Here is a 13,570-nt window from a genome sequence, read left to right as displayed (position 1 = left end):
AGAGTCGGATCCGACTCGACAGCAGTGAGTTTGGTTTGGTTTTTAAGAAATAAAAACTGGTTCGAGTTAGTACTATCCTCATGATTTCTGTTTTGTAAAAGTAATTATTACAAACTCCAAATAGTTACCCTTCAAATATTTAAATGCAGACAAAACAGAGCCACTGGTTATTTGGATGTAAGCCTCCCCTCAGGAAGAATTCCCATGTGAAAATATTCACTATGACATTCTCTCCCTTGTCCCTCAGCTGGAAAGCTCTGTAGGGCAAAGGCAAACATAAGGCAAGCCTGTGAAGGTCACACACCTCAGAGTTGTAAACAAGACAAAAGTTAGAAACGAGTGAAGCATGAGTTTCCAAACATGCCTTATTAGATTATTATTTTTAGAGATTTTTAAAAATTATTTCTGTAAAAAAAAAAAAAGAAAAAAAAAAGATTTCTGTGAGAAATCCACTTCAGAAACAGGCAGTGATTCTGCTCAACTATTACTTTTCTTTCCTCATTTAACTTCATAACCATAAAACTAAAAGGAAAGAATTTGACCTTTCACATTCCAGGTTCATTCCACAACATTTACATTTTGAACCACTAAGACTTCTAGGCCAACAGCTTTCACAGGCATGTTAAATAAATGATGGATAATTAAATGTCCTTTTCTTTGGTTGTTACCACTCTGAAATGAAAATTTTTATTATAACACAATGCAATTGTCTTGCTTTGAAATATAAAGAATCAGAAAATGAAACCTTGAATTAATCTGTTTGGGTTACTTTTCTTACGGAATCATAGGCTATTTAATGGCTACAAATATCAATTTAATAAGTTATATGACACTTTCAACAGAGGTCTTACTGTATTAGCCTTAAGGTGAACATCTAAATTAGAGTCTAATCCTTGGATCACAGACCTCCTGGGCACCAGCAATTGGGCCAGTAAATAAAGGTCATTTGGGCACCACTGAGGATTTCCAAAGTGAAGTTTCCTCCTTTAATGACTTATCGAGGACACTGAGGAAGAGAAACAAATGGAAGTGGATCACACTTCACCTGAACTCAAGATCCAAATACATTAGAGTCCATCAATTTATTTCTCATAAAAGACTGAAGATTAGAAAACATTTCTGGTAAAGGTTGGTGTTTTAACTTGTATCATAATTTAATTACAGGTATTTTAAAGTGCTATGTAGTTTGCTAAAGAGCTCGGTAGCTCATTACCTAGGCATCTGACTGCTAACCAAAAGGTTTGTGGTTCAAACCCACTAGCCACACCATGGAAGGAAGACTGGGCAATCTACTTCCATAAAGATTTGCCACCTCAGAAACCCAATGGGGGTCACTATGAGTTGGAATAGACTCATTGGCAGTGGCTTTGGTTTTTTTTTTTTTTTTTTTTTCTCAAATGTAGTCTGCTAAATCAACAATAATTTAAGGGTGGAAGAAGACCAAAATGGTGTCAAAGGCTTTATGATGTCTTGTGCTGCTGTCTTTCTCTTTCAACTTGTGATCACTGCACTACTAAAAATTAGTTCATTAAATCCTTGACTGCCACTAAAAATATCCTATTCTGATACAGGTCTTTCCACTTACATATAGCATCTCTCCATCACTATGAGTCATTGTTGTTGTTTGGTGTCATCAAGTCCAACTCACAGCAACCCTATGCACAACAGAATGAAACACTACCAGTCCTGCACCACCCTCTCAATTGTTGCTATATTTAATCTCATCCTTGCAGCCACTGAGTCAATTCATCTTGTTGAGTCTTCCTCTTTTTTTTTTGCTGACCCTCTACTTCACTAAACATGATGTGCTTTTCCAGGGACTAGTGTACAAAGTATGTGAGTAAAGTATTACCAACCTCACTTTCAAGGAGGTTCCAACTACACTTCTTCCAAAACAGATTTGAATGTTTTTCTGGCAGTGCATGGTATGCATATTCAATATTCTTCACCAATACCATAATTTAAAGGTATCAATTCTTCTTTGGTTTTCTTTACTTATTGTCCAGCTTTCACATGCATATGATGCAATTGAAAATACCATGGCTTGGGTCAAGTGCACTTTGACTCCTCAGAGTGACATCTTTGCTTTTTAACATTTTGAAGAGGTCTTTTGCAGCAGAATCGCCCAATGCAATATGTCACTTGATTTCTTGACTGCTTTTCTCCTGGGCATTGATTTTGAATTCAAGTAAAATGAAACCCTTGACCGTTTCATTTTTATGATGTTGCTTATTGGTCCAGTTGTGTAGATTTTTGTTTTCTTTATGCGGAAGTGTAATCTACACTGTATAGTCCTTGATATTCATCACTAAATGTTTCAAGTCATTTTCACTTTCAACAAGCAAGGGTGTGTCATCTGTATATTGCAGGTTGTTAAAAAGTCTTCCTTCAATCCTGATGGTGCATTCTTCTTCATATAGTCCAGCTTCTTGGATTATCTGCTCAGCATACAGATTGAGTAAGTATGGTGAAAGGATACAACTCTGATACACACCTTTCCTGATTTTAAACCATGCAATACCCCCTTGTTCTGTTCAAAGGACTGTCTCTTGTTCTATATACGGGTACTACATGTGCACAGTTAAGTATTCTGGAATTCCCATACTTTGCAATGTTATCCACAATTTGCTATGATCCACATTTTTATAGTCAATAAAACACAGGTAAACATCTTTCTGGTATTCTCTGCTTTCGATCAGATTAATCTTACATCAGCAATGATATCCCTTAGACCACATTTTCTTCTGAATCCAGCTTGAATTTCCAGCAGTTCCCTGTCAATGGCCTACTGGAACCATTTGTTAATTGACTTCAGCAAAATTTTCCTTGCGTGTGACATTAATGATACTCTTTGATAATTTCTGCATTCTTTCAGATTACCTTTCTTTGGAATGGGCACAAATATGGATCTCTTCTAGGTAGTTGTCCAGGTAGCTGTCTTCCAAATTTCTTTGCTTGGATGAGTAAGCACTTCTGGCATTGCATCATCTGTTGAAATTCTCAGTAGGGATTCTGTTAATTCCTGGAGCCTTGTTTTTTTGCTAATGCTTTCACTGCACCTTGTACTTCTTCCCTCAATACTGTTGTTTCTTTATCATATACTTCATTTCCTGAAATAGTTGAATGCTGGCCAATTCTTTTTGCTCATATGCAAGTTCAAGTTGAATCTGAATAAAATTAAAACAAGCCCACAAAAGCCAAAGTACAACTTTGAGTATATCCCATCTGAATTTAGAGAGCATCTGAAGAATACATTTGATGTATTGAATAGTAATGACAGACGATCAGAAGAATTGTGCAATGACATCAAGAACATCATACATGAAGAAAGCAAAATGTCATTAGAAAAAAACAGGAAAGAAAGAAAAGACTAAAATGCATGTCATAAGAGACTTTGAAACTTGCTCTTAAATAAGTGTAGCTAAAGTGAATGGAATAAATGATGAAAAGAGCTGAACAGAAGATTCAAAAAGCAGCTTAAAAAGAACAAAGTAATATATTATAATGAAATGTGCAAAGACCTGGAGTTAGAAAATCAAAAGTGAAGAACCCACTTGCATTTTGCAAACTGAAAACATTGAAAAGTCAAGCCTCAAGTTGCAATACTGAAGGATTCTACAGGCAAAATATTGAATGATGAAGAATCAAGAAAAGATAGAAGGAATACAGAGTCACTATGAATATACTGTAGATATATTAACTATGCATTATTTTATTTTGCCATACTATACTTCAAAACATTTCTTTTTTTATTATTCAAACTGAGCCACTACTTTTATTTGTTAAACTATTAACCTATCATACACAATATTCTTCAGGATTATCTCCAGGTTTTTGTTATGTAATAGTGTTTTTCAAGATCTCATTAGTGAAATATGAAATCAGTTTGGTAGGTTTTGACTAGAATTTTCTTTTAAAATAATATGAAATAGGGAATATCTGAATATATTTAAGATGCTATTTCACTAACCTTTTGTTTAATCTAGTGTGTGCATGTAGGGGAAGAGACAAAAGAGACAAATCATGGTGGGACATGCACTTCTTTCTGGTGTTTTACCATATGGTGGGTGTGGTAAAACAAAAATGAAAAAACACTTGAAAGCTTCAAGTCTTGGAACTAAACAAACATTTGCTTCTATCACCTAATTTTTTGTTTTCAGTTTTTTTTAAAAAATAGATGTTGTATTGCTTATTTCTCCCTTTATGGCTTCTTAAAATAGCTATTCATTTAATAATAGAACAGTTACAAATTTTGCATGTTTTAGTTGCATCAAAAGATTGTTTTAAACCTTAGAAAACTCAGGCGCCAATCAGGCTTGTCCATGTAACAGCCCCAGTTTCTATTTTGAGCCCCCAAAATTCTCTTTCATTAGAAGTTCCCTGTCTCTTGATCTATTTATCCACTTATCACCAAAGTAAGTGCATTTTACATTGACTCCATGACAAAGCATGTTATAACTCCCTCCAGCCACACCAAGGCCAAAGCAGAGCTTTCAGGTATCACAAGTCTTCTTCCTCATTCCTACGTATTTCAGAGGAGAGGGGCAGCGCAAGAGATAAAGTTCACCAGTGGGGCCAGTCAGGGAGAGGTTTCTCTCTTAAGACTTCTTTTTTCTTCTCCTTGTTCTTTGCCTTATCCTCTGAGCTGTGACATCTTTACAAAGCCTTCTAATTACATTGACTCAGACTGAATAGTTTTTCTAAAGAGGTACAATTCTATCTCTAGCAGTGAAATATTTAAACTACTCAGAGCAAAACCATGATCAGAAAGTATAATTTAGACAGCTTGTGAATATGTCCTTAAGAGAAAAAGAGTCCATCTGTGCCATTTCTTCCCTCGATCCCTAGAGCAAAGCGGCCCTGGTGGCCCAGTGGTGAAGAGTTCACTATTAACCAGAAAGTTCGTGGTTCAAACCCATGTGGCTCCATGTGAGAAAGAACTGGCAATTTGCTTCTGTAAAAATTACAGCCTAGAAAGCTGTATGGGGCAGTTCCATTCTGTCATATAGGGTCACTATGAATAGAAAATTGACTCAATAGCATCCAACAAAAACATCATTCCTAAAGTGCCTCTTCTAATGAACGTACTCACTCCTATAGACTTGGGGGTTGCAAACTTGTTATCCGACCCCCCCCAATTTTATTGTGATTTGGGTGAAAGTTTACAGAGCACATTCATCTTCCATACAGCAGTTCACATACACTTTGCCTCATGACATTGACTACAATTTCCCACAATGCAACAGCTTCCCTCTTACTTCCTCCACCTCTTCCCTGTGTCCCTCCCTCCATGTACTTCTGCCCCCTGAGCTGTCTCCCTGTGCATACACAGCCCTCCTATACTCCCATGATTGATCTCTTAATTGATCTCTCTAAGGAGCGTGTCTACCTAATGTAAATGTTTGGCTCATATATCTGTCTTTTATTTGGCTAGAAGCAACAGGAGTGGGTTCAATTCCAGACCTGAAGGGCAGCTAGGGGCCATACTCTCAGGGGTTCCATCAGGCTCTATCAGACCAGCAAATCTGGCCCCCCCTTTTTTTTTAATGATATTAAGTATTGTTCCGCATTGTTCTCCCACTCTACCCAAGATCTCCTACAGAGATCCACCTCCAAGTGGTTGACAGTGGTAGTTGGGGACCATCTAGTTCTTCTGGTCTCAGTCGTATAGGCTGAGGATCACATAGTGTACAAGTCCCTTGGACTAATTGCAAACCTGAGAGTTCTTATAGCTCCTACCAGAATGCATATATCCTACACACTTGTGTCTATTTTTGCAGAACTGAATAGAGTATTGCCTTGACTGGCAGCCTCTGGCCCAGCAGAGCAGCTGACAGTTCTAAGCAGATATGTTAAAAACCCAAAATATTCTATCAATTCAATTTGCAGCAGTGATATAATTCACAAAATACAAATCTAACGAAAATCTCTTATTTTTTATGTATCATATACAACCCTTAGGTATCAAAACCTGTCATGCAAAGTTTGACATCTGCAAGTTGCTCTGTAAGTGACAAAGTACACAACACAATGACTTGCATGAAGTCACTGCCACCTCCTTTCCCTTTCTCTCCTTTCTGACCAATTAAATCTTTGTCAAATATTCATTCACCTATGAGCCTATTTGTGCACTGATGAATATTTATATGCACACCTTTATATGAGTGGTTCTATTTACTTTTTGATTCAGGGTTATGTTATATGTGTTACATCAGCATATCACCCTAGAGCTAGAGTATAGGAGTAAAAAATGGGCTATTTCCTAAAGAAAACGGGTAACACAATAAAATGAAATGAGTGAAAATTGAGCAATTTCCCTGAAGAAAATAGACAACAAGATGAATAGTGGATGAACGGGAAGATAGACAGATACATATAAATATATGCAGTCATTTCATAAACATTAAACCATATCTTTAATAATATTTTATACATATAAGAAAATACATAAAACATAAGTGTAAGTTATAGAGTACAAAAATAAACACCTGTGAGCCTACTCAACTTCAGACTTGAACACTGTTCAAAGCACTGAAACTCTATGTTCCTTTTCATTCCCCATCCCCTACGTATCACTAGGCATAACAACTCTCTTGAATGTCAGAGTTTTTTTCCCTTCATCTTCTTGTTTCTCTTTAAAGCTTAAGCACATGTGGGCAAGCCCTATAGTGGTAAATTGCATAATTTTATTGGTTTTATATTTTATAAAAATGAAATCTAATTATGCTATATCTCTGGTGGCATAGTGCCTAAGGCATTTGACTACTAACTAAAAGGTTGGTGGCTCAAACCCACCAGCCACTCTGAGGAAGAAACACTGCGCAATCTACTTCTGTGAAGATATACCTCCTCAGAAACCCAAAGGGAGTCACTATAAGTCAAAATGGATTCGATGGCAGTGAGTATATTATAGCTTACTTTTTTGGTTCAACATTGTTTTGAAGATGCAAATGTTATTATGCACATAGGTGTGTAGTTCGTTCATTTTCATTCCTATACAGTATACCATTGTGTAACTATGCTATAATTTATGTCCATTCCCAAACTGGATTATTTCCTGCCACTATAAATAGTCATAAGAGCTCTGGTGGCATAGTGCCTAAGGCATTTGACTGCTAACCAGGTGGTTGGAGGTTCAAACCCACCAGCCACTCCTCAGAAGGAAGGTTGGGCAGTCTACTTCTGTAGTGATACTACCTCAAAAACCCAAGGAGGAGTCACTATAAGTCAGATTCAACTCAACAGCAGTGCTTTTGGGTTTTTTGGTAAATAGTCATATATACATCTCCTTAGTACACATGAATGGAATTTCTGGGTCATAGAGTATATACATGTTGAACTTTACAAAAATAAATAAATAAATAAATAAATAAATCTCATTGCCACTGAGTCAATTCCTACTTATAGTAAGTGACCTTGTAGGACAGAGAACCATAGGATTTCCAAGATTGTAAACCTTGCGGAGCAGACTGCCACATCTTTTTCCCATGGAGCAATTGGATGATTTGAACTGCTGATCTTAGGGTTAGCAGCCAAATGTTTTACCACTGCATTGCCAAGGCTCCTTTTAAAATATAATGCCACGTTATTTTCCAAAGTTATCGTACTACTTTTCACTTCTATTAATAATATAGATGTGTTTCCACTGTATACATTCTGACCAAAGTATGGTATAATTAGACTTCTTAATTTTGACACTCTAGTAAATAGAAAAGGAGCTCTGGTGGCATAGTGGATAAGAGAGTTGACTGCTAACCGGAAGGTCAGTAGTTCAAACCCATCAGCCTCTCTGCAGAAGGAAGATGGGATGATCTACTTCCATAAATATTTACAGCCTCGAAAACCCAATGGGGGTCGCTGTGAGTCAGAAACAACTTGATGGGAGTGAGTTTGGTTTTTGGTTTAGTAAATAGGAAATGGTTTCTCACTAAGGATTTGCTATTTACTTTAGTCAGTTTAGTCTTACTTTCAACCCATCAAATATAGGAACATAAAAGGAAAAAACATTTTAATGTAGGAATAAAAGCAAATGAGGTAATATGGCATAACAACATAGAAAACAGAATTTTCCAAGTACAGCAAGGTTCTTTGTTTTTCTACATTGTTCCACTCAAATACAGTATCTTACCTTCTTTTCTTCAGATGACTTTGTTCCTTTTCAAATCCATGCAGACCAAAAGAAAGATTCAAACTGGAAGTACATGAACTAGATGGTGATAGGAAGTGTTGTTGAGCTTCAATATCTGATGTCACTTCACTGGTCTCACTTCGTGGGTACAAACCAGGGATGGCTTCACTAGGAAGAGTGTTCTTGCTGCTCTGAGGCCCAAGAGTGGAACCCATGGATTCAGGGTTGGTTTTGGAAGTGATTCCTTCTATATTAATATAGTTAATATCCAAATCACCAACCTGGTAGTTGAAAGAAAAATATTTGCCAAGCAAAAACAGAAAAAGATTGGCTTAGCTAAAACTTAATAAGTTTTCCCAATTTAAAAACTTTTCATTCTGTTTATTTTTTTTATCTTGTTTGTCCTTGTTTTTATTTTATATAAACAAAGATATATGTTTTTTAAGATATGTTTTTATTCAATTGGCTCTTACCCTATAAATCACAAAAAGGAAGAAAACTAACTGAATATTTCATAAAGCTTACGAACTCAGGAGCTCTGGTGGCCCAGTGCCTAAGGTATTTGACTGCTCCACCAGAAGGCTGGCAGTTCAAACCCACCAGCTTCTCCTCAGAAGGAAGATGGGGCAATCTACTTCACCAAGGTAGAAACCTTGGAAACCCAATAAGGTTCACTATGAGTTGGAATTGACTTGATGGCAGTGAATTTGGTTTGGCTTTTGATACATATTCAGGAACTGATTATACTTTTAACATTTTATGAACCACTGACTCAAAATAAGGGAAAAATGTTGTAAATACTTGAGAGAGATACTAAAGAATAGCAACTTTATTTTTAAAAAAAAGAATAGAAATCCAGACAACTGAAGTAATTGTGGCTGCATAAATCTGAGTCCCCCAAAACATTACCAAACAGAAGAACAGATAACTACATAAAATACATGTACTCAATGTACTCAGAATAACTAGAAGAAAGAAAATTTCCTAAGCTCAAATTACCTTTAAATACTAAACATCAAATCCCAGTAAGCAATCTCTCATGTTCCTACCACAAGACTTTAAGGAAAATAAGGCCAGTCTAGAAAACTATGAATGACAGAGAGAAGAGGAGAGCTAGTGGGAGGTCTAACACTGATCTAAATATCACCACCAGAAAAAGGAAGTCTTATGTGTGTGAGAAAGAGTCCTGAAGGATCAAAGCACTTACTTTAAGAAAGGGACTTAAAGTACTCAGTGATTTGAAAGGGCAGTCATCAAAGAGCATTTCAACTTCGGGAACCACAGTTAAAAATAAGCGAGCAACATCTTTTAGAGATTGGTTGGTGAAGGGGAAAAAATGTAAGAGGGAAATCTAGGGTCTTAAATCAAAGAACATACAACCTTTCCTTCCGCCACCAAGGGAAAAATGTCATCATTAGAGAGAATGCTCTCTATTTCATTGTCAGAAGAGGGCACTCTTGAACCACAAATCTTGAAAACCATTTCAAATCCATGAAACTGGCAAAAGTAACTAAATCTATATAGAGCAACCATAAGAAAAGAGAAGATGGGAATGTCTCCCATAACCTATTGCCATCAAATTGAGTCCAACTCACAGTGACTCTATGGGGGAGGGGAGAACAGGAATGCCTCAGTTGATTTAAAAAAAAAAAAAAAAAAATCTCCTCTGCACTCCCTACCAAAAAAGAAAAAAAAATGAAATTCAAAAATTAAAAACGGAAATAGAGTAAAATAGGAAGAAATATAAAGAGTTGACCACAGTAATATTGAAACAAAAAGATAAAATCATCTGAGAAATAAAAATTAAATTTAATAAGGAAATGAAAAAGGAATAAAGTTAAATGAAAATGTAAAAAGGGACACTGAAGAAATACATGAATATAAGAATGAAGAAATAGATTAATCAATAAAAAGAGTCAGAGAGAAAGTTATTGAAATGGAAAACAAGCACAGAAGAAACAACATATGTATATTTGGAGATCCTGAAAGAGAAAAGCAAAATAAGGAAACAGAACTACTACTTACAACAAAATCTAAGAAAATTTTCAAGAAATAAAAGAAAAATTTAATCAACAAATTGAAAAGGCCCACTGAGTACTGCATCTATAGTACCCAAAGGAATCAATTCCAAGATAGTCGATTAAAATAAACTATTAAACTTTAAAAGTAAAGAAAAAATACTACACATTCTAAGTAAAAAGACCAAATAACTTATAATGGTGAGATAATTAGACTGGAATCAGACTTCTCAGATATAACATACAAAGGAAGATAATAAAGAAAGAAGATTTTTACAAACTCAGTGAAATGAAGTGTGAATCAACATTTTATTTCTAGCTTCGCTAACTTCAAATACTAAGGCTACAAAAAGTAGTTGTAAACATGATAAAAGTCAGAAAATTTGGTACTTATCAACTCTTCTTGAGTAACCTACTAAAGGATTAACTTTCTCCAATCATAAATGACTAGAAAAATTTCAGCAAGAAGACTGACAATGAGCATTTATAAGTTTAAATTTAAACCCAAGACAAAAACAACAGTGGGAATGAAGGTGGAAAACTCTATCATCTGTTATATGATACATGATCTGAATGAGTAGAAATAATCTAACTTTTAAAATGGGAGAAGAAAGTGTGAAAAAGGAAAGTTGAGCAAGTTCATCATTTTTCTATAGGCAATAAATAAGAGCTAAAGAATACTATTACAAACTGACAAAGCAAACAGAAAAATTCAAGTAAGAAAATGAGAGCTAAGGACATTAAAAAGACTTATGTACAATAACAACTAAACACTCAAACCAAACTAACTGCCACCAAGTCGACTCATAGCAACCCCCACTTGGTTTCCAAGGCTATAAACCTTTACAGAAGCAGATTGCCTTATCTTTCTTCCACAAAGCAGCTGGTGGGTTCAAACCTACGACTTTTTAGTTAGCAGCCAAATGCCTTAGCCACTATATAACCAGAGCTCCTGTTAGGACAACCAAAGGAACTACTAAAAAAATAAGTAAGGAAACAAAACAGCATGAAGCAAAAGCAAAAGAACAGCAGCAAATATAACATAATACACATAAGAATCATAACATAAAATAACATGACAGGGCAGAGAACAAAGAAATAAGTTTTAGCAATAAATATTAATGGTCATAATCCAACTAATTAAAAGAAATATATTTTCAATTTGGCCCACAAAGCAACTCCTGTCAACATACAGTATACAAGAGACACACTTCAAGCAAAGTGATCCAAAATGGTTAAAAATTAAGGGATGGGTAGGTAAAGGTATAACAGGTAAACGGAAACAATAAATTCTGATATCAGACAAAGCAGAATTCCAGTGAAAAGCATTGCAATTACCAAAAGACAGTACTTTTACTGTAAAAAGCCACCATTCATAACTAAATATAAGAGGTGTGAATATCCACGCAACAAGTAACATTACACTTTTATAAAACAAAAACTGTAGAAGATGCAAGAAGACATAGAGACATTATAATAATAAAAGCCAAACAAAACTCACTGCCCTTGAGTCAATCCCACTTCTAGCAACCCTTCCTTGGGTTTCTGAGGCAGTATCACTATGGAAGTAGATTGCCCAATCTTCCTTCTGAAGAGAGTGGCTGGTGGGTTTGAACCACCAGCCTTCTGGTTAGCAGTCAAATGCCTTAGGCACTATGTTACCAGAGCTCCCATTACAATAAAAGACCTTAATACGCCATTCTCTATAGAAGATGGTTCAAGAGCACCAAATATAAGAAGATAAGAAGAACACCTACATGACACATGGCATAACCAAAAAGGTAAATATTATGGATATATATCTAACTTCATATCCTGATAAAAAAAAATACACTTTTTACTCCAATACGGAAGGAACAGTAACAAAATGTCAATGATATTTTAGGTCACAAAGAAAGATCACTAAGTTTCATAAAGTCAGAATATTAAACAATACTTTAAGACAATGCAATAAAACCAGAAATGATCAACAAAATCAATAGAAAACTTCTAACAACGCGAAATCTTATTTAGAATCTTTTATCAAAAAATCATTGGGTAAAGGGAAAAATACAAATTAAACTTACAGGATTTGTGCCAAATATAATAATAACAACATTGCAGATCACAATCTGTAAGATTCAGTTAAACCCACAGTCTTAAACTTTTTTTTTAAATAAAAATAAAAGAATGAAAAGAATTCAATTAATGCCAAAAAGCTACAAAGACATTAACAAAATAAAATAAAAGAAACTACAAGGATGAAAATAATAAATATAAATCAGAGACTAATGAGGTATAAAATATAAAACAATATATACAACTAATAATTTTTTTTAATGCAATCTTGATTGAAGAAAAGAGACTAATCACTACTTAATTAATAAGGGAGAAAGCCCAAATATAAAAGTAAGGAATGAAGAAGGTACATATCCATTGTAACAAGAGTACTAAATATATTTTTTAATTATGATTCTACACTGCAGAGTCTTATACAAATAAATTTGAAAGCCTAAGTATATTAATTTCCTAAGGAAGTCAGTAATAGGTGACACCATTAGAGATAAAAAGGTAAAACAGACCAATATTCATAAAAGAAATAGAGAAAGTTATCAAAAACCTATCCCATAAAAAAGTTCTAAGCTTAGAAAGTTTTGTAGGAGAATTCCACCAAAATCTATAAAGGACAAATGGTATCTATGCTCCCAATAGTGTTCTACAGCACTGAAAATGAAGGACAGCTTCTTAACTCATTTTGTGAAATATACCACTAAGTCTGATGAAGTCTGATAAAGACGTTCAAACATTACAGAGTATCATGAATATCAGTGCAAAAGATCTAAATACTAGTTTAGTAAATACTAGTAAACAGAATCCAAAACCACAGTAAGAAAAGAATATACCATCTAGTCGTTAGAACAGAATTCATGGTTTACAATCAGGAAAGGTGTGCATCAGGGTTGTATCCATTCACTATTCTTACCCAATCTGCATGGTATCCATTTAACATACTTAATCAATCTGAGCAAATAATCTGAGAAGCTGGACTATATGAAGAAGAATGCAGCGCCAGCACTGAAGGAAGACTCATTAACCATCTGTGATATATAGATGATAGAACCTTACTTACTAAAAGCAAAGAGGACTTGAAGCACTTACTGATGAAGATTACAGACTACAGCCTTCAGTATGGATTATACCTCCACGTAAAGAAAACAAAATCCTCACAAGTAGACCAATAAGCAACATCATGATAAACAAAGTACAAAACATTGTTCCACCTCCTACTTTGGCGAGTAGCGATCGGGATCTTAAAAGCTAGCAAGCTGCCATCTAGATGCAACAATGGGTCTCTCCTCGTCGAGAAGAAAGAAGAAAACCAAAATTAATGGAAACAATCAGCCCTAGCGACTGGTACACCACCCGATCTGCAACCTATACAACT

The 13,570-nt window shown here is 35.2% G+C and overlaps 1 protein-coding gene across 1 annotated transcript in view; it reads right to left on the bottom strand.

Moving 5' to 3' along the window:
* Positions 1-13,570, bottom strand: part of ARHGEF28 (Rho guanine nucleotide exchange factor 28) — a 223,182-nt gene that overhangs the window by 169,769 nt on the left and 39,843 nt on the right. The window contains exon 3 of the mRNA XM_042781320.1: positions 8,129-8,409. Coding sequence (XP_042637254.1) covers positions 8,129-8,409 — 281 coding nt within the window. The remainder of the gene's footprint in view (positions 1-8,128; positions 8,410-13,570) is intronic.

Source organism: Orycteropus afer, unplaced genomic scaffold (genome assembly GCF_000298275.1).
Source record: "Orycteropus afer afer isolate SDZICR_OR568_19922 unplaced genomic scaffold, OryAfe1.0 scaffold00104, whole genome shotgun sequence".
NCBI classification, from domain to species: Eukaryota; Metazoa; Chordata; class Mammalia; order Tubulidentata; family Orycteropodidae; genus Orycteropus; species Orycteropus afer.
The sequence above is the reverse complement of the archived record's forward strand: the minus strand, read 5'-3'. Positions and strand labels throughout refer to the sequence as shown.